Source organism: Oreochromis aureus, linkage group 14 (genome assembly GCF_013358895.1).
Source record: "Oreochromis aureus strain Israel breed Guangdong linkage group 14, ZZ_aureus, whole genome shotgun sequence".
NCBI lineage: Eukaryota > Metazoa > Chordata > Actinopteri > Cichliformes > Cichlidae > Oreochromis > Oreochromis aureus.
The window spans coordinates 24,037,895-24,061,868 of NC_052955.1; the positions used below are offsets into that span (position 1 = coordinate 24,037,895).

At 39.5% G+C, this 23,974-nt stretch overlaps 2 protein-coding genes across 4 annotated transcripts; both read right to left on the minus strand.

Annotated features, from left to right (window-relative positions):
* Nucleotides 1-172: 172 nt before the first annotated feature.
* On the minus strand, nt 173-11,031 carry akt2 (v-akt murine thymoma viral oncogene homolog 2). Of its 3 annotated transcripts, none has more exons than XM_031731658.2 (14): nt 10,611-11,031; nt 8,858-8,937; nt 8,488-8,619; nt 8,278-8,389; nt 7,134-7,287; nt 6,152-6,283; nt 5,989-6,054; nt 5,816-5,884; nt 5,440-5,562; nt 5,022-5,150; nt 4,517-4,731; nt 3,762-3,849; nt 3,585-3,687; nt 173-3,478 (listed from the first exon to the last, which is right to left on the minus strand). In XM_031731658.2, the coding sequence occupies exons 2-14, from the start codon at nt 8,901-8,903 to the stop codon at nt 3,399-3,401; spliced, it is 1,449 nt and encodes a 482-aa protein (XP_031587518.1). In that variant the 5' UTR covers nt 8,904-8,937; nt 10,611-11,031; the 3' UTR covers nt 173-3,398. The 3 variants fall into 3 exon arrangements, with proteins under 3 accessions (XP_031587518.1, XP_031587517.1, XP_039478763.1); XM_031731657.2 differs by having other exon boundaries at nt 8,858-9,032; XM_039622829.1 differs by lacking the exon at nt 10,611-11,031 and adding an exon at nt 10,292-10,466 and having other exon boundaries at nt 8,858-9,032.
* Nucleotides 11,032-11,277: 246 nt separating this feature from the next.
* Nucleotides 11,278-17,892, minus strand: dhx40 (DEAH (Asp-Glu-Ala-His) box polypeptide 40). The gene is made up of 17 exons (XM_031731656.2): nt 17,526-17,892; nt 17,209-17,354; nt 16,965-17,084; nt 16,156-16,392; nt 15,929-15,995; nt 15,688-15,819; nt 15,483-15,582; nt 15,307-15,393; nt 15,038-15,220; nt 14,847-14,927; nt 13,187-13,344; nt 12,861-12,975; nt 12,630-12,738; nt 12,448-12,542; nt 12,273-12,342; nt 11,950-12,178; nt 11,278-11,485 (listed from the first exon to the last, which is right to left on the minus strand). Exons 1-17 carry the CDS (start codon nt 17,695-17,697, stop codon nt 11,364-11,366), a joined length of 2,223 nt encoding a protein of 740 aa, XP_031587516.1. The 5' UTR covers nt 17,698-17,892; the 3' UTR covers nt 11,278-11,363.
* Nucleotides 17,893-23,974: the final 6,082 nt, after the last annotated feature.

The window sequence follows — 23,974 nt, forward strand, 5'->3', positions numbered from 1 at the left end:
CTGGGTTACATTTCTGTCTGCATCTATATTTAAATTCTAATAAATGACTCATTTTGTAACATTAATCTGAAGGTACAGTCCCTTTAGTTGACAGCCTTATCTAGGAGATGGAGTGCATGTATATGTAGCCTACACTCACCAAGTTCATGAAAGAAAAACACACACAGATTTCTTCAGTAAAAATGTTTACTGGCACATTATAGTTGCAAATGTTATAAGCTACCATACTGTAGCAGGTATCACCCGTTACATTGTAAAGTCTTGCAAAAGGGGGCTGGAAATGCCTTCCAGGACAAAGTCCTCCCCTTAGAGATTGCTTTTTTTTCATTGCCCTCTGAGCCTCAACTAACAGCAACAAGCAAAAAAATATCTATATAAAAAAAATGGGGGAAAAAAAATCTTTTATACCGGCATCAGGTGTGACATTCCTGACTGCTGATCACATTCAAATATACAAAGAAGCAAGATAACCATAGTAAAGCTGCAAATCAAACACTACGAAGCTGCAGGCCTCCCCTTCTACTAATGCTGCATTCCCCATCTAGCTGCTTCTTTTTCCTTTTTTTTTTTTTTGGTATTTACAAAATAATAAAGAGGCACTTGTTGTGCCCGTGTAAGCCTACAGGAGAGGTCAGGGGTATTAACTTGCATGTTTAGCTGTGAAGCATTGCTTAAAGCGTGGCCAGCAGCGAGGTTCAGTGTATGGCTTCACAACCAATATCAAAAGAAGTCCAGCAGCACCCCCTTATGGCCGTGATAGCAATGAAGGCAAATCCACAGTGGAGTCCATCAGTGCAATGGTTCTGATATCTGTTCCTGCTGTGTCCAAAACGCAGGACGCTAGGCTAGAGTATGACGACTGTGCCTGAGCCAGTGAGAAGAGGTGCTGGAGTTGTGAACTGTAAATCAAAGCCATTTGATCACCACATAATCATCATCATTTGAGGAGCAGGGGCCTTTAGATTCTCGTGTCCATTTCACCACTTTCACTCGGAGGCACACTCTGTCACACCGCAGCATTCACACAAACTTAAAATTGAAGAAATAAAGATGTGACATGACACGAGGGATATCCCAGAGAATGCTGATTTGTTGCAGAAAATATTTATATACACACTAAGTTCAGTCAAGTGCTGCTCTTGGCTTGCTCACAATTAACCCATTTTGGGGCAAATATGTCTTTAGTAAAACATAACAATCAAACTTCCGTTTTTTGCCTCCCCTCAATAAAGCTATTCTAATATCAGCTTATATGCTTAATAAAATGATTAAATTCGTTTTTTGATGTGTCTGATGTGACAATGCAAGTCAAATCACTACATAAAGCAATCCTCATGTGGAATCCCCTTGAAATGAAGAACTTAAAAGAAAGTGGTTTAAAAAAAAGTTTAATATATATCTTATATAACGTATACTCAAACAAGACAACGTGTCTTCAAAGGTTTGAGAAATAGATGGGGGGGGGGATGAAAAAAAACAACAACAAACAAACAAAAATGATGACATACGAAAAAAAAAAAAAAAAATAGTTTCGATGTTCCTTTAGTTAAGTTCAAAGAGCAACCAGCATCCTCTTCCAGCATTATGGAATACACGTTCATCAATTTGAGTACTCTTTCAATATCATGTTCAGGGCTTTTATCATTTCAACGTCAGCGCTCACGTTTCCATCAGTTCCTCCTCTTTCGCAGGCTGAAGGTCGGTCAAACAGCTCACGCAGCTTTTAGTCTGATTGTAAACCTGCAGACTGTTGCTCCAGACGTACAGCTACACAGATTTAAGTGCTTCAACACAGAATTTAAGAAACAAACCAATAAAAAAAACAAAAGAAAAAAAACCCTAAAAACACAAAGACTCTAAACATCAAACGTGGAATCATGTGAAGTGTTTAACAACTCAGTCAAATTTTAGCCTCTAACCAATGATTGAACGCTCATTCTCAAAATACAGGGGAGACACCCACGGGCTAAATTAAAAAACAAAACAGCACACACAAAAAAAATGATATTACAGACTGAAAATAAAAGATTGGTGCCAAATTCTTCAGTGAGGCAGTGAGAACAGTGGATGTCTGTTCTCCGCTAGATTGGTCTCTGTAGACAGGTTGGGGGGGATTCCTTTCTATTCCTACTGCTTCAACATGGAAGTTTGGCTAGCCTGAAGGAAAACTTTCTTAGACTTTCAACTGGCTACAAGCTGGTCGCACACTTTGGATGCTAAAAGTTTGTCTGCTGCATCAAGATAAATTTAATGCAGTATTTTAAAGCAAATGTGAGCCATACACACGATCCCAGTTTGTAATCCAGACTGATTCAACTTAGCAGTAAGCCAGCCAATCATAAATAACATGCCTGTTCCCTTAAGAAAAAAACAAAAAACACACCCAGCCTGTTTAGTGTGCTCTGTGGTGTCCTCTCTTGTCCATATTCCAGCAAAAGTTCCGAGTTTAAAAAAACAAACAAAAAAACATCGTGCATAACAACAGACACAAATGGATGGCTGAGACTCAAAATGGTTGTTCATACATTCTCTTGCACCCTACATGCACATACGTTCACACATCTGCTCGACCATTTGCACACACACACACACACACACACACACACACACACACACACACACACACGCACACACACACACGCAGTGCAAACAGTAATGGCAACCCGTCCTTACCCCTCTCCTCTTCCTTATCGCCCCCCTTTAACCCAACTGTAGGGAAAATCCCACTCTTGATTTGTAACAGCAAGTTCCAGAAAGAGCACTTGTTAAAAAAAAAATTAAAAAAAAATGCAGAAATATGGCTTTACATTTAAAACCGTAACAAGTGATGAAATCAAAATTTGTCTTCCCCATCATCAAATTGCTGTGATTTTCCCAATCTTGATTATACTGGTTTTGTAAAACTCTATCAAGTACATTTATGCAGTCTGTGCATGAGTTGGTAGATTTTGGTGTGTGTTTATTTGTGTGTGTGAAGCATGGAACAGCTGGTAAAGAGGTGTTACTTGCTGGCATAACCTGGTTTTCAAAGTGTCAAGGCTCTGATGTGTTGCAGCAGAGGTCCCGCAGGGAAGCCTAACGCAAGCCCTGAGAGGACTTACAGAGACAAAGCTGCCAGTCTATCCACACCAACCTGCTGAGGTCAGTCATTCGGGGTCTGTGTGTGTTCATTCCCTACTACTATGATCTGTGTCTTGTCTGATTTGCCAGTATGTGTGCATGTGCGTTAAAAACAGAATGAAAATGTGTCTTGTGCCACTTTCTTTTTCCTTTTTTTTGTTACTTTTTTTTTTTCTTTTCAAATTGTTGGTGTCGTTCAAATTTCCTCAGCAGTGCAAGTGTGTATGTGGGATTGTGATCGTGTGTCAGCCTGCCTGCTCATTCAAAAGTCTGAGGGATCATTCCCGTATGCTGGCAGAGTAGGAGAACTGAGGGAAGTGAGTACGCTGATCTGAATCCTCTACGTCTAAACTGTCATCTGGAGGGGAGAGAAGAAGATGATACAAAGATGAAACTGAAAGCTCAGCGCTGCTTAGAAAAATAAATCCAAGCACAAAGAAAAGCAGCCACTTAAGTGCACTTACACTTGTCTGGAGGAGTTATTGTAATAGATTGTGCTGTGAACTCGTCGTCAAAGTAGCGCGTGTCCGTCTCGGACGTTACGTGTGGCTTGAAGGGTGGAATAAGCTGGGGAGAGGAAAGAAATCAGTCAGTTCACATGCAGTTCATCCAGTTTCCCCCATCGTTTGTTTTCATCTCACCTTTTTGTCAATGACATCCTGCCAGTTAATGGAGGTGAAGAACTTGTGGCTCATCACTTCTTTGGCATCGTCTGGACCACCTCCGAGCCTGTAAACACAACAAAAACACCATCATCGTCACCACCACCCACACACTCACCAGCTACAAATAAATGTACAAAACACAGTCATTAGATGGGCACAACAAGCACTTGTTGTGTTGGTCTCCACTGACTTATATTTACCAATTTGTAGACAAATTTATTTTTCATTTCCTTACCATTTACAATGTGTTAGTAAGCCTGCAGGCAGTCCTTAATGTGCTAATATTAGCGGTTCTTCGACTATTACCAGAAACGCAGTGCTTGGTCAAAACAACAATTAATTACGTTCCTGTTTATGGCCATTATCCTGAGCCAAAACAAATCAAGAAAGAACATGGGCTTAAATAACATGGTTACTCCTTTTATAGCTGAATACATGGTGCCCCTGAGCACAGTGGAAGATTCAGAAAACTAACCGAGTGCAACAAGTGCAGCTGTACTGCTGCCATGTATCCATTATGCTGCAGATAAAGTTCAAAACAATGAATAAATATCCATGTGTTCAAGAATTTTAAGCTTTAATCAGAAACATATTTTAGGCTGTTTATTTTTGGTTAAGTGGCTGTAAAAATCTTTAAAGGTTTAACTTTGCTTTTAGCCATTTAATCCTCTCTCTCTAATTATTCTTCATAATATTCATAAAGTAGTGCTTATTGTGATGGGACAACTTGCCTCTGTTTGGGATCTTTTTTAAGCAGGCCTGCCAGCAGGGCCTTGGCCTCAGGAGCCAGGTTCTTGGGGAAGCGGATCTCCTCCATTAGGATAAGCTCAAAGAGGCGCTCGTGGTCCTGGTTGTAAAAAGGCAATCGACCGCACATCATCTCATACATCACCACGCCCAATCCCCACCAGTCCACTGCTCGACCATAATCGTTGTCCTCCAGCACCTGACAGGGTAGAAATGAAAAGTGTCAAGAAAGAAACCAAACAATGGAAATAGAGGTGCAGGAATATCAGTAACCATTTTTTCAATCACAAAAAAAAATTGGGAACAAGGTGGTAACAGACATCCTCTGGTAAAATGGCCACTTTGAATACTATGACTGGTCCTTTTATCATGGTAATACTGTTTATCATCTCTCCCATTTGTCTCATCCAGCTCTGTGTCACTGGTGCCTTTTTACATTATACTGTCCACAAATAACCCTCATGACAATAAAACCAACCACTGAATTACCTCTGGTGCCAAGTACTCCGGGGTTCCACAGAAGGTTTTCATGGTGGCGCCGTCTGTGATCCCTTCTTTACACAAGCCGAAGTCTGTTATCTTTATGTGGCCGTCCTTGTCTAACATGAGGTTCTCCAGCTGTGTGGGGAGAAATTCAAATTAGAGGCAAATCAGCCCACAGCCATGCTGGGAAAATAATTTAAAATCGCATACTTATTGTACATATTAAAAGTCTTTATTTGTTGTCCTGTTGCAGTATGACTGCAAAACTTGGATGTTTTGATGTGTTGCATCAGAGATGCTGCATGGAGTAATGACTCTATCAAGACATTACTCCCTTACTAGCTCATCCCTGTATATCCCTCCCATCCCTCCTTAATATATGTATACATTACTGTTATATAGTCAAAGCCAGAAATCATCCTACCTTCAGGTCCCTGTAAACTACATTGCGTGAATGAAGATACTCCAGTGCTGACACTATTTCTGCACCGTAGAATCGAGCCCTGTCTTCTGTGAATACTCTGTCCCGGGATAAGTGAAAGAAGAGCTGCAAGAGAATTACAAACAGGAATGAGCTCAAAAAAACATATTCTTAAGGCTTCTCAAGACATTTGATTTCCTGAAAAAAAAAAATGCACATTGGAATACAATTCTCAAATCAAACCTATACTTTTTTTTTTATTTATTAATGTGACCCAATACTGCAGCGTCCTCTATGTTTTTGCCCTTCTGCAACTAGCCATCTTCCAAAAGGTCACACAAAGAAATGACACAACAGTAAGAGAAAGAGGAAGACTTACTTCTCCTCCATTTGCATACTCCATCACGAAGCATAGCCGGTCGTGTGTTTGAAATGCATATTTTAGTGTCTGTAAAAGAGGGAAGATGAATTACTGACTGTGTTATGCTGATGAAAGTCCAGTCATTGTAGGAAAGCAGAAACTGAAACAACAATAGATGCACCGTTACCCACCGTTAGAAAAGGATGCCGCGTGTTTTGGAGAACTCTGCTCTCTGTAACTGTGTGTGCCACCTCATCCTAAATATAAACACACATTCAGTACTTGGAGTGTAAACAACACCTAAATAACTGCTCAGAATTCTGCTACTACACATATTGATGTGACAGGACTCACTTTAGCAATGATGACTTCTTTGCGCAGGATTTTCATGGCATAGTACATCCCTGTTGCCTTCTCCTTCACCAGGATCACTTTACCAAATGTCCCTTTGCCCAAAAGCTTCAGGTAGTCAAAGTCACTCATAGTCTAAGAAAACAGAGGTCAAAGATAAGCAGAGACAAATTAATAGGTCTACAGGTGCTCTCGAACGAAACTCAACTCTCAAAGATGCCACCAGTGTTTCATCTTTGAACTCTGATCAGACTGAAGGATGTGTTTTTATGTATAAATACATCAGAACTGCCTCTATCTAAAATGTAAAGTAACAGCTATTGGACACTGCTGATGTATCCTAGCATGTTGATTTCTCGTGTTAATGACAGGCAACATGTTATGCCATGATGTAGTTCAAAATATTGCTAATTTTTCATATTGGATGAGAAACAAAAGCAAAAAGACAGACTCAGATTAATTTCAAAGAATTACTTCAAAGACTTGTGCAGGCCTCTAGTGTACAGCATGTAAGGGAGGTGACAAGGAGGCAGATCACAATTTGTATTAGATCGCACAAACACAAAGTAAAGCAGGACACTTCAGCTGGGATAAGACCATAAAATGATAGGAACACTTTTACCCCATAAATTAAGACTTCTCTACAGCACAACAAACTTGTATATGATCAGTACACATTAACAGCTATACATGTTATATGTTTTTATTACTCAATAAGAACCTCACTGGTTGTTAAATAACAACCTCACTGGCTGTTATTTTCAACAATCTTCAAAATCAATTGAAGTGACTTAGCACTGGATAAAATATATAATGAAATGTTACCCTGAACTCATTTAAAGATTGCTTCACCAAAACCGGAGAAAAAAAAAAAAGCTTTGAGAAAGAGGCTTAAAGTTTGAACAACTTGCTCAATAAAGATGAGCTTAGCTGGACAAACACAGCATACACTCAGCTGCCAGGCACTGCTTGTGCAAATACTGACCACTTTTGTGCGGGATTTGGACACAGCAATCTCCATGTCCTCCATGCCACTGCTGTCACTCGGGGAGCCAAATTTGATCTCCATGGGCTCCTCATCTTGCTGCTGACTCTTCAGGCTGTTTGCTACCGCCTGGATCGATCGCATCCATTCCTCCCTGATTGGAGCAAGACACACGCATCAAAGTAGTCAAAATTTAAATAAATCTCAGTGGGAAAATTCGTAGTCTAGCATGCTAAGTTTAGAAGGTAGAAGATAATCTGTGTACTAGTCATCTAGGGGCTTCTGGGATTTGCTACTTGGCAGAGACGATGTAAACAAAACCCAATGACGAATGCTTGGGTTAGAGGTGAATAATCAGGCCTAATCTGGCCCTGAATTCTCTTTAGATTATGATGGCTGCTCATACTTGCAAACTAAATGGCTTTCAGTGAGTGTGGTTAACAATGACCCATTTATGGACTCTGGATTACAGTCTGGTCCATTCTGTGTCTTTCAGTTTTTATTCTTTTAAAGGTGTTTTGAGATGTGATCAAAACTACATACTAAAATCAACTTGGTTACACAAAGACATCATGATAGTTTCTGTATCATATACATTTAAAACCATTGCCAACACTGTGATACCATGGCAACACTAAGCTGACGAAATCTAAAACAAATTGTTTTCTTTTTCAGTCTGGCCTTCAAACTAAGCCCACAAATGCACTTAAAGATTAATATCTCAGATTATAAAACTCTCCTGTTGTTTTAAATCTGTAATATCTGCCTTAGTGGACACCAAGACTGCAACTGTACGATCAGTTCACTTATTTAAACTTGTTATTTATCTGAAACAAAAGAAAGGGCAAAATCCAATTCAGAGCAATTAAATAATAACTGGATATAAATAATAAATATATAACTGGAGTCTGGCTCTAGTGAAACAGCGCTCTGCAAATGATAATAAAGAAAACAAGGTATATTGAGCTCAAGCAGAGTTTATGCCATCTCTAAACAATATTTAAGTTCATTTTTAGGATATTTATGTAGTATGGAGAGAAAAATTGCAGACAAAAGCCATTTTCACAAGTAAAATGAATTTTAAGATGCACCAGCCTAAAGCCACTGTGATCGACACTTTTCCCACAGAGAGCATAAGTCTTACCTCTCCTCATTGCTGTCTACATGGAAAGTCCGCTCAATAACGGAGGTCCACTGCAGACACCGAATGACAAACGTGTTGGGCTTGGGGCGCTCCGTCTTCATCAGCTGACACTCTGCAAAAGCACAGACACTTTAGCTGAAGGCACCAACAATAAAACAGAGTTTAGATATTGCACTGAGTCAAGTTTGTCAGCCAGAGGGAAAAGCTGACCTGCGACAGAGAAGTTGTTGAGCGGTGGGAGGTTGTGGTCACTGGACACCTCGGGCTTCTCTTTGTAGCCAATGAAGGAGCCATTGCTCTTTAAGATGAAGTAACGAGGACGCCATGTCTTAATATATTCACCTGAAAAACAGATTACTTATTTATTTATTTTTAAAGAGAGAGGCCAGTGATGTCTGACTTTCCCATAAATGTACTTGAACATCATTACACTGGGAATCCATTAAGGTTGTCACAGCCGTTCTCTGTCAAAAAAGGAACCCCTGACAAGCTCACGAGAAGTAGCTAATACTTAAGATATAACATTATGTCATTTAATGTAGACTCAGGTGATGGATGCTGAACACAAAGGGCCCCTTACCTCTCTTGTGGAGCCATCCCTCTCTCACAACACTGACTTCATTCATGCTGGGGCAGAAGACTGTCTGGGTAGGGAGGGGGCTGCAGACAGGTTGGTGGAAATTGTGCAAGCTGTTGTTATTGGTCAAGTGCCTCACTGTGGCTCAGATAATAAAAAAAAAAAAAGAAAGAAATACCTGGAGGAAAGAACCAAGCAAACGAGTTAAACTGAAAATAACCAAGAAGAGCATGAAAAGTAAAATACAACAAAGCCAGTTAAAAAGCCAAGTTAAATAGGTTATCTACATTAATTTAAATAAGAAGTGCAATAAACACGCAGAGCTGCACAGGATTATGGAAAGAGTGTAATGTTAGTTGTCGATAACTACTAAAAACGTTCCCTGACTTGACAATTCGGTTCCTCACTTTGAATAGGAACACATAGCCTCAAGTAATTGTTTTTTAATGTTCACTAAGGTGCAGGGGAACGCTGAAAAATGAATGCGAGAAGACACGGTGCCTAAAGGAAGCAAAACGGTGAAGACATAAACTGAAACTGACACACATGCACAAAGAAGAAAAAAAAAAGTGTTGCTCTTGATGCCTATCTGACTGCTGTCATTGCAGCAATGTGCCTGAGTAAACTCTCCACCTTCTGCCGCTTTGAAAAGCAACTCCACAACAAAAGAAAACTGCTGCAATTTGCACATCATTATCATGACCACTCCGGGTGCTGTCATCATTATCTCATGCAAATCTCTCTGACAAATCTTTACCACCCCCCCGGTGTTTTCACTGTCACGTTATAGCCAAACATAGTAGATCCTCGTATTCTAGAAATGGGCAAGTGAAAGTGATCAGGAAATCAATGCCGCTCATCTAACACTTAGCGAAATGGCTGCAAAGCTGTGTAATGTCAAAAAGCAACAACGGCTCTTGTTAAATGTTTGTGGAGAGGCCTTGGTGATCCAGGGTCAGTCCTGAATCAACAGCTTATGTTAGATAATAGGTTTACCGGAATTTCGCAGCGTTTCGGTGAAAATGATGGGGTTGAATATTACAGTGCGTACAGTCACAAAGACTGTTTGAACTGCCTTGTTTACAAAGATGAAGCAGATAAGGCTCCCCTCGACTTCAGACTTTTTCTTTTTTTATGACTATCCTTAGTTATCACAGCTTGGCCAGAATAATAGGTAATTGCTCTCTGAGATAATAAACAAGGAGGACATTTCCTTGTAAACTTACACCCCTTTGTTTTTACAGACGTGACCTCTCCTCCCAACACTACCAGTCAAGCGTTAAGGTTGTTTTTTTGCCCCAAAATGCAGCAACTCTTAAAGAAACGGAGGAAAGCCGACACATATGCGGCTACTCTGTCGGAAAATATCATTTAATTCAAATTTCAAACTAAGCACCGTACTCAGCGCGACCACAAGCTGCCAAACGTAAACATTACCGTAACGTTAACACGTCCACATCCTCCAGTGGTGTAGCTAGCTAACTGAAACAAAGTCAACAAATGCTACCCCTCCAAGTCCAAAGCGGGCTTAAAGCTTCTCTAGCTTATGAGTAATAGAGTAGTTACAACACTCCCAGCTAACATTATAGCCAATGTGCAGCTAGGCCAAGTGGCGCGTCAGGTAGCAGCGAGGACACTGACCGTGACCGCATTACGACCAAACAAGGCAGCTAGCCAAAATATCCTTCAAGCTAACAGCTAGTTAGCATGTTAGTTAGCCGTTTGCGGTATTTCTCGTTACTCTGGTTGTTCTTACCTCGGCTTCAGTGACAACGAAGAAGTCCCAGCCGTCGCTTCTTTGAAAAGTCTCGGAGCTACGCTATCGCAGAGCTACCCTCAGTTATCACTGGAAGCGTGTGTGTATTGAACTCTGTCAATGATCACACAGCTTAGCGGACTGCTCGCCGAGCTTGTTTTCTTCTCTGACAACAACAGCGGTAGCGGCGGCGTGCTTGCTCAAGTCGCTGCTGCAGTGCTCTGTTGAAACGTGTGCGAACAGACCAGGGAACAGATTCCACTAAGGTGCGAAGTGCCGGGCAGATAAATGCGATGACAAGTAATTAAAAAGACCAATCCAGGAGAAAAGAAAACGCCTCTTTGGAGTTTAATAAGGTTAGCACTGAAGCCCTCCGTCCCAGCCAGACAGTACAGCGGCCCCGCAGACTCACACTAAAAGGAAGTGACGTACGAGACCAGAGAGGGGTCCACTGCACCTGAACGGTCAGTGTAAAAGCACATCAAGTGCTTTGCTGTAACCTTAACCTGAAAGAGCTGGACTGAGTGACAGGGAGGCGGTCGTGTGACACAAACCAAATGAATGTTAATGGCTCTTAAGTCAGTCAGCTAAGAGTTTAAAAAGCAAACACAGAGTCACAGCTGCAGTGTAGCCTGTAAAGTGGAGGGATTAAAGAAGACAGAGGCGATTTTATGACCACTACGTTTTATTATTCAAATGTCTTCTAAAACTACTCCTTTGTATTCCAGCGTATGAATCACTTCCTTAAAAACATCAGAGAGCTTTACTCTGCTGCCTTTGCTGCTTTCGCTGCAGGTAGCGAGCACGAGCATCGCTCACTGTGGTTTCGTTGTTTCGCTTCTCCAGCTTCTTCATTGCATCCTCATTAGAAACCTCTGGAAGATGAAAAAACAGGAAAGCACCACACAGGTTAACCCTTTTAAATTCACCCTCTTTGAGCTATTTTTGATGGTATCTGTCAGTAATGTGAGTACAGACCAAGAACCACAATATTTATAACAATGAATAAATACATACATCATAAATACATATTCTGACAATGCAGTTTTATCCCCTTCAATTTAATATAGTACCAAATTACACCAACAGTGCTTTATATTGTAAGGTAAGGACCCTACAAAAATACAGAGAAAATCCCACAACCCCTTATAAGCAAGCACTTGGTGATAGTGGAAAGAAAAAGCTCCCTTTTAAGAGGAATAAATCTCTTGCATTTAGAGTGGTGTATATAACACATGGTGAAAAGAGGTGAGGGAAGTCAAATCCAAAATGGGAGTTGGTTTCACAGAAGAGGGGCCTGAAAGCTGAAGGCTCTGCCTCAGATTCTACTTTTAACAACCTGATTGTCTTTTGGCGGCTTCCCTGGACTCCCATTTTGTCATCTCCTCGGCTGTAACTTCTTCTCTCGCCACACTGCTCAGTTCATAGGCGTCCACTTCATGGAGCTTGGGTAATAAATCCTTCACCCACTCATATCGAATAGGACAAACTGTCCGGATGTACACCCGTGATGTCGCCAGCACATCATGGAAGATGACCCAGTTCAGCTCTGCCTCCTGGTCAAATAGCTTGACGCCACAAAAAAAAACTCAGAGTAAGTTTATGTTGCATTTTGAATATAGAAAATTATTTAAACCAAAAACATTTTTTAAAATCATTTACAGATGAGGATGGATGAATGTGAACCATTGATCCATGGCCATCCATTGTACAAAACACCTTTCCAATAGACCTATGTGGGATGGAATAAAGCAATACGTCAACAACCACCATGAATTTATTATCTTTTATATACAATGAATCCCCAAATGAGGCTGCATAGCATCATTTCAGATACCTTCTTGCAACGTTAGTGAAGTATCCTGTGCAGAGGCATCGCCTAAAGAGTTCACTCTTGTTGCCATCAAATGTTTCTACAGGGAAATCTTTTTTCTAGAAGGCAAGCAGGCAGATCCACAAACAATGAGAAACAATATGAACAAATTAGCAGAGCGTCGCAGTGATGTCAAAAAGCTTTACCTGCTGGAGTCGGTGGAGGATGTCTCGTAGCTGAGTCTCCACACTAAAGGCTGACTTCAGCGCCCTCCAGTGGATCCAGTTCTCTTTACACCACGCTGAAGGTCGATCACTATAGAGCACATAAGAGGCTCACACAGCGGTTCACAGATAAAGTCATGCAATGTGAAGTTCTAGAGGAAGAAGTGGAAAATAGAAATGCATCTTGTAGTACTAATAGATTATTTTCTTCACCTGGATTTGCAGGACTGAAAGACATTGAGAAGTGTGGCAAAGTCGTTCATACTGCCAGTCTTTGCAGCCAGTGCTCGGTGCTTCTTATCTGCCTCTTTCTGCTTATCAGGGTGGCCTGAGGGGAACAAGAGATCAGCCAACACTTTGTGAGCCAAAAGCTTTATTTCATACCACGTCACCTGCCTTCCGCATTTGGTAGAACGTGAAATAAATACACAAATAAACCAGCATATCAGTAAATAAATGGACTGTATTGTATGTACAGCTTATTGTCTCTGTTAGATGACATTTCCTTTAAATCATCAACATCAAATCTTACTGCGGACCTGGCCTGATGAAGATGTTCTCCACCGACAGCATGGCCGCCACAGGAAGCAACAGGTCTTGGCAGCCGAGGGAGGCAGCCTTGAGCAGGGCCCTGGTGAGGCCTGGGTGTAGGGGGAACTCCACCATCAGCTCCCCAAGCTTTGTCACATTTCCTCTTCTACAGCCAAAACATCAAAGAGATAAGAGGATAAGAGCTCATAAAATTTACATAAGACTGCCACTAGTGCCCCCGGAAAAACAACAATACACTGGATTTAAAAAGTCTACACATCCTTGATAAAAGGCCATGGTTTTGTGATGTGATCTAGAACACATATAATCAATCTGATAAACAATATAAACTTAGATAAAATATTTTTTAAAAGTACAATAATCTGGCTGCATAAATATGAACACTCTAACACTTTGTTGAAGTTTTTGAATTTAATACAAAATTGAGTCCTTTTTGGGGAGGAGTCAGCACAGCAATTGTTAACTTGGTAACTTGCCCACTCTTCCTTGCAAAAGCGCTCCAAAGCTGTCCGATTGCAAGAGCGTATCCTGTGCACAGCCCTCTTCGGGTCACTTCAAAGATTTTCCACTGAATTTAGGTCTGGGCTCGTGCTGGGCCATTCTAAAACTTCAATCTTCTACTGGTGAAGCCATTACTTTGATGATTTGGATCTATACTTTAGATTGTTGTGGTGAAAGGTGAAATTCCTCTTCTTCTTTCTAGCAGACACCTGAAGACTTTATGACAAAAATGACTGATATTTGGAACTGTTCATAATTTCCTCCAACTTGACTAAAGCTCCAGTCTCAGCTTAAGAAAAAGAGCCTCTAAAGCATGTTCCTGCCACCACCATGGTTCACCATGGATATGGTGCTCGTTAGTGATGTGCAATGCTGTTTTTTCTGCCAAACAAACCTTTTGGAAGTATGACCAAAATGCTCAGCCTTAGCCACATCACACTATAACATATTTTCCAACACACTTTTGGAAGACTTCATGTTCAAAACATCTGATTCCAGCTGAATTTTGCATACATTGAGTATGCAAAATTCAGCTGGAATCAGATGTTTTTCTCTATAAGAAAAGGCTTCTGTCTTGTCATCCTTAACCACAGGGACTGTTGTCTCATGTAGTGCACAACCAGTTCTTGATAGACGTTCCAGCAGCTCCTTTAATGCTCCTGTAGTCCTTTTCACAGTAATGTCACAGTGGCTCAGGCAGTAGAGCGGGTTATCTACCAATCAGATTGGTTGGTGGATCGCGCCGACTCCTCCAATCCTGATGTCAAAGTATCCTTGGGCAAGATGTCTAACCCTCAGTTGCCCTCAATGCATCCATAAATGTGTATGTGAGTGTTATAAAGCACTTACGTAATGGATAAAATCACTGTATGAATGCGTGTGACTGCATGAATTAAACTTGTGATAGAAAGCACCTTGAATGCTCAACTGAGTGGAAATTTATAGAAGTAACATTTGCGCAATATCTTCTCCACTCAGTGATGACAATCTTTGCTGTGTTTTGTGGTGTATTTCACGACATAAAGTTTTGTCCTTCCAACGATGATGCTATGTACGCTCTTTGTGGACCAGCTTGTAAGATGCAACTAAAGTAAATGTAAGCAAAATCCTACAAGAACAGCTGACTTTTAAATCCACTGTACTCACCTGTCGATGGCATCGAACTGGTAGAGCTGCTTTAGTGCTTCTAATATGAACCTTTCCTCTGGACAGTCCAGATAAGGAAACCTTAAAAACAAATCAACTCTTGTTAATGAATAAATCAGTGACAACCGGAAGGCAAAGGTAGTCAAACTACACTGAATAAGAAACTGAGACAGAATGAGGTGAAAACATACCTGATGACATCATGAATTCCCAGGCACTTGAGCGTGAGTATCACAGCGGTCAGACTCGTCCTCTGGATCTCTGGAATTGTGTATTCAGGCATACACGTCTCCCAGAATTCCTTGGTATAGATTCTGAAACATTTCCCAGCTGAAGTTCTTCCAGCTCGACCTGCTCTCTGCTGCGCCTCACTCCTGATTACAAAAAAATAAATAAATCAAGTCTCTGTTAAAGCTGTATGCAGGTATAAAATGACTTGTTATTTTTTTCAGAAACTCACTTTGAAATAGGCACAACCTCCAAGATATCCATGCCCACCCTCGAATTGTGGTTGAGCTGCTTCACGAAGCCGCTGTCCACAATGTACCTAAATGTGGACAAGAATGGCGTGACGATGTGTTTGCCAAAAGGTGTGAGAGAAACTGCTAAACCACTGTACCCCAGGTCTTTACTCACTTTATGCCATCGATGGTGAGAGAGGTTGCAGCAATGTTTGTGGCCACGACACACTTTCTTATTCCTGGAGGTGGTGGCTGAAAAATCTGCCGTTGTTGATCTAAGACAGGAAAAAACAAAAAAGAAAAGAAGATGACATCACAGTGATACCACACAGAAAGCTGACACCGGTTCAACATCTGACACAGCAGCTGTGTGCGTTTACCAGTCGGCATGGATCCATAAAGGGGCAAAATGAGAAGGCCATCCACTGATTGGTCTGTTACATCATAGCGATAGTCTATACACTCGGCTTTCTCAAACAGCATGTCACAGGCGTGTTCGATCTCAGACTGACCTGTCGTCAAAAAAAAAAAAAAAAAGGAAATAATGTGGCTGATTATCAATATTATTTTTAATGGGTATATTGCAATCTTGATATTTGATGAAGACTAATCATTATTTGCCTGTCAAAAACACCAGAATATCCCCAGCCATTTCACTAGTGTGAATGTCCAGAGCCACTTTCACAACCTGTAGAGCAGAAGGTGTAAAATCTGATAAACGCCAGCCAAACACATCAATCTACAACATATCTAAGCTTACCTAATCCCTAATAATTATTATTGGCTATATAACAATTACAGAAATATGCATGCAAAGCAGTGCCTGATTTCCAGATGACCCTGAGTACCTCTTTTACATAACCAGTGCTTTCCAGATCTTTAGGTCCAACAGCCGACCCAAACGTGCAGGTTACAGGAAACGTCCTCCCAGGAATAGCGAAGACAGGGCAGTTACTAAGAAAAGCCGATAGTTTGTCAGCTTCCAAAGTGGCCGACATCACCACCACCTTCAGAGGGAAGGATCGGCCCTTGGTGGCCTTGGCTGGGTTAGTGAAGACTTTCTTTATTAAACCCAGGAGAATGTCCTTGTAATAAAACACACAGAGAAACAAACTTAAAAGGGGGAAAATAAACTTTCACCAAAAGGTGGCAGTGTTTAAATGGATAACTTTAGTGCAGTTGTTCAACCCATTCAGTGTTTCAGTCTTCTATGTCGTTTTGAAATTATTTTGTATATTTGCTATCTTGAAAGATGACTTCTAACTAATCTAATATTTCTATGAGGTTTTAAAGACTACAACTACCAAAACATTTGCAGAGCATGATTGTAGCAGGACTTCTGTGGAAACGCTGAGGTGAGACTAATTTGAATAATCATCTCATGTTAGAATCGGGGCAGACTGGGTGACACACTGACTCACTGGAGCAAATTAAAAACAGTTTTATGTGAAGCGCACATGATGAGTGCATGTAAACCTAGGCCCACCACAGATATGACATCACAGAATTTTTTTAATTTTTTTTAAAGGCTGTAATTTTGTTGTTTTTTTTTTTTTGAGGACTGGAGGTTTTGGTTTAAGGAAGTTGATAAGCTTTACTGTATGTCAGTGTCTCAACAACATGGTGTTAATTACTCTGGGTGAGCAGGGTGACTCACCGTGTTAAGGCTGCGTTCATGGACTTCATCCAAGATTATAACACTGTACTGAGAGAGTGCAGGGTCTGCCAGGACCTCCCTCAGCAAACAGCCGTCTGTCATGTACTTCACCACCGTGTCCTGGCTCAGGCACAAACAAGTGTGTGTCAAAAAAAATACTGAAAACACGTATTTTCTGCAGGGGATAAATTATTACTATTATTATTAGTAGTAGTATAATTATTGGATTTTTATTTATTTTTACCTGTGACGTGCAGTCATCAAAGCGGACCTGATAGCCAACTTCCTTTCCCAGAGTGCACTGCATCTCCTGGGCTACCCTCTGGGCCACAGTGATGGCAGCTACCCTGCGCGGCTGAGTGATGCCAATTTTGCCATCTTTACAAAAGCCTGAAAAAACAAACAAACAGACAAAAGTTGGTCATTGTTTTCTTTTAATGGTCACCACACTAACTTCGTACTACTCAGACGGTTCAGTTCAGGTACACTGCATTTATATGGTGACTTTACGTGCAGAATTATTCAGTATGTCTGTGTCTTTCATAGTAAAAGCCAGCTTACCTGCTTCACGCAGGTACTGTGGGAGTTGTGTGGTTTTCCCGCTTCCAGTCTCACCGGTGACCACCAGGAAGCTGCTGTCTTTGACAGCTTGAATTAGTTTGCTTTTGTGCTGATAGATGGGTAGACGTTTTGACTCGTTTTCTTTTGGGCTCCATTTCGCTGATTTGGACATAACCGACAAAACTGAATGTGGTGAGCCGTGCGAGGAACACGTGAAACACTGACCTTAACAGTCCAGAGCACACTGAAATTAATTTTTGTTGCCAGAGTCTTTATAAAACTTTACAGAGCATCAGCTTATTTAAAAATGTCGTCCTCTCGTTTCGAAGGCGACACGCTACTTCCGTGACTTCCGCAAACTAAAGTCATTCTCCATTTCTATTGGCCCTTTTTTGGACACATGACCTAGGAACTTTCACAATAAAAGCAGATGGATTTTTCTTTTTCTTTTTTACTTTTATTGAAATTAAACCTTACTGAGAGGGAAAGTTGCCAATCCAACCACAAATCTATATAAAACCTCAACCCCACCATGTATTAAAAATATTTTCTCTTTACATTACTCTTTATAAAAGCAGTAACGGGATCTCTTACACACCACATTATTATAACAACCTCTTATTAAATGTAAGCAATATACAGTTTTACCTTAATGCTACTCTTAGGATCCATTTCTGGATATCATCACGACGTAACTAATTTCTATCTAAGACAATGATTTGATGAACTTTAATAAAACCACTCCCACATGTGCAGTGCATTTTATTTCCTGTGGGAAGTAAAATTTATACAGTTAGTAGATGCAACATGTATCACTTTAAAGAAGTCAAAAACAAACAAGGAAAACAGAATTATTCCGTCACTAATATATCCACAGATCAAGTCAGGATTTCTCTTGGGATTTACTCTTCGCGTGACCTGTTGGACTGAAAAACAGAATTTTTGTTTTGTGTTGTTTGTCACATACTGATAAATAATTCTGAATATTTAGGATAAAACATATCCATTGACATTAGTCTGCCACCGTGCTGATTATCTTTAAGGTGGGGATACCATGACTGTGACTTTGACATTAATGTCCCAAACTGGGGTATCAGAATCAGCCACAGCAGCTTCCTTTGACAAAAGCATGACTGCAAGGACCTGATGCAGCTTGCTTTCGCTCCCGATTCTTCTCCTGAACCTGAAGGTGTTTCAGATGTATTATTGCCTAAACACAGATATGAGTTAGTCTTAAGGAAAAGTGTACCTCCACTGATTATCGCTACTAGATTTTTTATTTAATTGATATGATAATAGCCCAAAACAGTATCAGCAAGTCATTAATGGTATACAATCAGTGTGGGATGTTCTGTTACATCATGTGACAAATGGCGACTAACAGCATACTGCAGCAGCAGGATTTTATGTCCATCTGCATTCATAAGCAGCTGAACTTTTTGCTTATAATAAAGCCTGTAAACTGGCTTCTGTATTATCTGCTAACATTATACTGAGTATATAATTACGTATATGCTCAGAACCTGTCGTCATTTAGGAACGTGTTGGGTGCCCGAAAACGTAATATGTTGACGATTTGTCACATGGCGTAAAATATTACGCTTAGGGAGTGAGAACGTGTTGATATGCTCCTCCAATTTCCAAGCTGCAGCTGAGGTCTTTAAAACTACAAGTGAAAAGATGTCACTAGACTGCAAATTTGATTTGGTATTTTTGGGAATGAATAGTGAAGTTAATAAGGTCTGTGTATGTTTTAATTGAATGTAACATATACATTTCTTTTATTTATCTTAGTCTTTTTGTAGTTGTAGTGTCAACTATAATTGCTGTATTTTTACTACAGACCTTCTCTTTTGAAGCCACTGCAATCAATTCACACATAAACACACACAGTGCAAGAAAGTTGGGTCTCAATATAATATCAAAGAGTTAGAGCTATGCATAAACCACAGTGAGGTGTGAAACAAAAGACCAACTCCCATGTCTCATTTCAGAAGTGAAAAGTACTAGACGTTACTTGTTACACATGTATAGAAAAAAATGACATTAAGTGCTGTTCACCTTTACCTACTTTATAATTATCCAGGGAAAAAGGAAGACAAATACCGGTGTGAATTTACACTGATTTATTTTCTATTTCTTTTATAAACATAATGATGTTTGTAAGGAAAAAAACTGAAATTAGATCAGGGTAACTTAATGCTACAACAGAGTTAACAATCAAATTTTCTTTTTTATCTGCACAATTAGCTAAATAATTCTTCGTGCTTGTCTTTTGTCTTCTGCTTCTTCTTTGATTCTTCTTTTTTTTTCTTCTTATAAAGATGAAAGTGAGGAGGAGGAAGTTTTGAGTAGCTCTTCATTTTTCTGCTCCTGTACATTTAAAAAAACTTTTTTTTATAATATATTTCCCAGATATAGTGCACATTGTATCTTCTTGCCTGACTGATAAATGTTGATTATTTGAAATTTACAGCAAAAGTACTATTACATATAGGAGGCTTACAATATTGCCCAAGAAGCCACAGTCTAAGAAAATTTTTTCAGTAGTCTGATCTATTTTCTTCCCTGATGCACCTGCGCTTTTTTATTTTTTGTTTTTGTTTGTCTTGTTTTTGTTTTGTTTTGTTTTTACATCAGGCTATTATACAATATAAAATGAAAATTTTAGACTGTCTGGGGTTCATTTAAAAATACATTTATATTATGAATTATTAAGTATCTGTTGTACAAAAGTCTGAGGAAAAACAGATAAACTTTTCTCTCTGTAGAGCGGGCCAGACAAAACAACTTTAAATTACCAGATCTGAAATGAATGCTTACCCTCACTACCTGCAGTTGTGGGACTGTTTCCACTGTCCTTTGTTTTATTGTTACAGTGAGCTGAAATATAAATGAAATGGGTGTTAAATTACTAATCAACCCCCAACTAACCAGATTCTTTTACCTCTTTATTGATGGAGAATGTCAGACATAGTGTCTCCTTACAAATGCATTTGTAGCAGCAGTAGCAACCAACACACAGCAGAAGGACAGCAGCCACACGAGTAACAATGGAAATCAGTGGCTGGAAGCCTTGGCTTGAACCTGCATGATAAGTTGTGGTTTTATAAGATGTCTTTAACAGGAAACAGCACTTGTCCTGTGTTAGGCAGTGAAGTTTGTGACCCCAGTTTTTTTTTTTTAAACCAAACAAACAAACAGACATGAACTTACTTAGGCCTGTGGTTTTACAAAATATGTGTCACAGGAAACAGTCGCTTAATCATTTGTCCCTTCTCATGTAATGGGTCTTGAGGTTTGTGACCCTGGAAAGGAAGAAACTCTACAGGCTGCTGTTTAGTATTGAATACTTAACATAGCTTAAAATAAAACTCCACTTACGACTTTCCATCACTTGCACTTGAACACACCGCCACCCACAGCGGTAACATCCTAGGTCAGATATTTCAAGCTCATCGATTTTGATGGAGTAGTTCCCGTCTCTTTGCTGGTTTGAAAAGACTTTGACTCGGCCATTTCTGGGGTCCAGGAACTTAACATGCCCTTCAGATGAAAGCCGGACCATCTCTGCCTGCTTTGTGGCAGCGTGGCTCCATGTCACCCACTTGGAGCTGGTTGGTCGAGCGGTGCATGGTAGTAACGCAGACGTGCCAATTGAAACGGTCAGACTGAGCTTCTCACAGAAGTCTTCTGAATCCCCACAAGATTTTTCATCTTAAAGGGAAAAATGAAATACAGTCAAGTTTGTTCATTTCATATTCAGATACTCTTTTTCATCCCTACAGCAGCTATTCGCAACTCTTATGTTTTCAAATAAACTTAAAAAAAAATACATTTTTAAAATGTATGAATTATTATAACAGAAGGAATTCAGCAGGCGAGCTAAAATAAAATGTTTCAATGATACAGCTGATTTAGGTCATTAATATGACCTGCCTACATAACAGGAAAAAACTGACCCTATGATACTATATTTAAAAAACTGTATTTTTTGTTCTTTGATTTTTTTCTTTTTTATTGAGGAAAAATGTTGGAATATGTATACAGTTAAAAATATTTTCGAATCATTTCTGTACACCTCAGAGCTCACACTAATAAAGACACCTTGTGCACCGAATCAAGAAAACTTTGCATACATTACTGTAAAAAACACATTAATTGATTAATTAATATGAATTAAGTCAGACACCCCTGCTATCTCAATATCAATGTTTTAATTACTGTTTTAATCACTTAATTACCCAAATGACCTTTATTATAATTTCAGGTCTCTCTACATGTTTATTCTTCCTATCAAGTTTAGACAATTTTGAAAGTATATCAGCTGGGAATACAAGATGAAGATGAAGATGAAGATGAGATTAAAAACCAGACAAAGCAGATGCGATTCTCTATTTTGCTATTGCTTTGAACTACAATTGAAATAATCTTGGATGTCACCATTAATTTTGATAACATATATTTAAATTCTAAATATATGTTAGACATGTTAGACAATGCTATGAAGCTCATGAAACATATAACCAAAAATATGCGATGAAAAGAATAATGTACAATACATATTTTTTTTAAAAAGCTGATGTTTTTGTTGTTGCTGGTGTTGTTGTCAGATTTTTTTTGTTCTTTTCATTTTTTAGCAAAACTAATTTTTTACATGAAATTTTGTTAGCATGTATTCACACTTTTTAAAGGTTTGAAAAAAGCACTTACCATTTGGAGACACACAGATGAAACACAGGGCAAAAACGAAACTCCACCTGGCAGCGTGCATCTTCACCAGCATCTCTAACAATGCAAGCTGCTACCTGCAGTGTTTTAGTAAACCCTTTAAGCTTCACAGAAGAAAACCACAAAACCAACAGTTTCATGCATGTAACAGAATGCTTTGCTCTATTAACCTTCACACAACAGCTGCCAGATGTCTATGTACGTAAGTTCGGGCAGTATTTTTTTATTTTAATTTTTTTACAACAAGTACAGAGAGAAAATTTAAAATAAAATAGCTTTTGATTGGTTCTGTCACTGATGTTTGGACTGTGTTTGCCTGCCAAAACCCCATTTTAATCCTTGAATAAAGAAAAACTTGAAGCCAGTCCAAAGTGAAAGACTAGAAAGTAGAGTGGGATCTCAAAATGCCGTGTAACAAAAGAGGTGTGAATTTGTTTCTTTTTTTTGGATTGTTGTTGTGTGTCTCGTTAACCAGCCAGTACAGGTGATATATGGAAATAATTCTGTAGCATGTTTTGTTCAACAGCGTGGCCTCATTCATTTTCCTCCTGAGCTCGAGGGTGTTGGAGCTACACTACAGGCTATATACAAATATGATTAAGGTTTAATAGATGTTGCAACTCCATTGATCATCATCCTGCAATTTTCTTCTTCGATTTATTTGATGATAGTACAAAACAGTTCACAGAACATAATAATGATACAACCAGAAAGCAAGCCCGTGTTACAATGATGGAACAGTTCACTAAGAAACTTTCAAGGAAAAAACAACCACAAGAAATTAAGTTGGATTATATACAAAACTAAAAAGTAACAGAGCAGAATTAACAATGATTTTTTTCTTTTTAGCCGTGAATAATTTATTTATTTGTAGAATTTATTCATTATTATTTCTTTGCGTTCTTTTTAGGCTTTTTTGCTTCTCTTTTACATTTTTTCTTTAGTTTTTGTTTGTTTTCCCCTCTGTTGAAGATGAACATGACGGAGAGGAAAATTCTGTGGCCCTTTACCTTTTTGTTCCTGTACACAAACAAAGAACAGATCTTATTGTAGATTTCCCAAACACAATCATTATCATTATGTTTCTGCCTGAGTCACACAGTTTATTTAAAATACTCACCAAAAATGTTGACAGTCACATCATTATATCCAGGAAGCTTACAATATTGCTTTATAATCAACTTAATCAACTGTAAGGTAAATTTTTACCCACTTAGCAATTCAGCCACCCAGATTCTTTTACCATCTCTACTGAATGAGAATGTCAGACATGTCAGGTTCTCACCTATGCATTTCTTGCAGGTGTAGCCGCCAACACACAGCAGAAGGAGAGCAGCTACGCTAACACAGATGTAAATCGTCTGCATGTCCCTCCTTGTACCTGCTTGTGGATTTACAACATATTAATCACAGGAAACAGTAGCTTATTCATTTGTCCTTTTGTGTATGTTGAGTCTGAGGTTTGTGACCATAAAAAGGAAACTGTACAGGGTGCTGCTTAACTTAACTTAAACAAATGAAAATCCACTTACCTACTTCAACCAACACCACTTGAACACAGTTTTCACCCTGTATACAGGAGTAACATCCGAGGTCTGTTAACCCAAGATCATCAATTCTGATGGAGTAGTTTCCCTCCAAGCCCTGAAATGGAAAGGTTTTAACTCTGCCGTTTCTGGGGTCCTGGTACTTAACATGTCCTAAAGGTGACAGTTGGA

Excerpts from the sequence above, each read along its gene's own strand:
- akt2 (XM_031731658.2), bottom strand. The coding sequence starts at position 8,903 with ATGAATGAAGTCAGTGTTGTGAGAGAGGGATGGCTCCACAAGAGAG. Across the intron at positions 5,151-5,439 it reads TAGTTTACAGGGACCTGAAG|CTGGAGAACCTCATGTTAGA; the intron begins GTAGGATGATTT and ends CTCCCCACACAG. Across the intron at positions 3,479-3,584 it reads AATAACTCCTCCAGACAAGT|ATGACAGTTTAGACGTAGAG; the intron begins GTAAGTGCACTT and ends TCTCCCCTCCAG.
- dhx40 (XM_031731656.2), bottom strand. The coding sequence starts at position 17,697 with ATGTCCAAATCAGCGAAATGGAGCCCAAAAGAAAACGAGTCAAAACGT. Across the intron at positions 17,085-17,208 it reads TTGATGACTGCACGTCACAG|GACACGGTGGTGAAGTACAT; the intron begins GTAAAAATAAAT and ends TGCCTGAGCCAG. Across the intron at positions 13,345-14,846 it reads CAGTTCGATGCCATCGACAG|AAGAGGAAATGTGACAAAGC; the intron begins GTGAGTACAGTG and ends TTTTGGCTGTAG.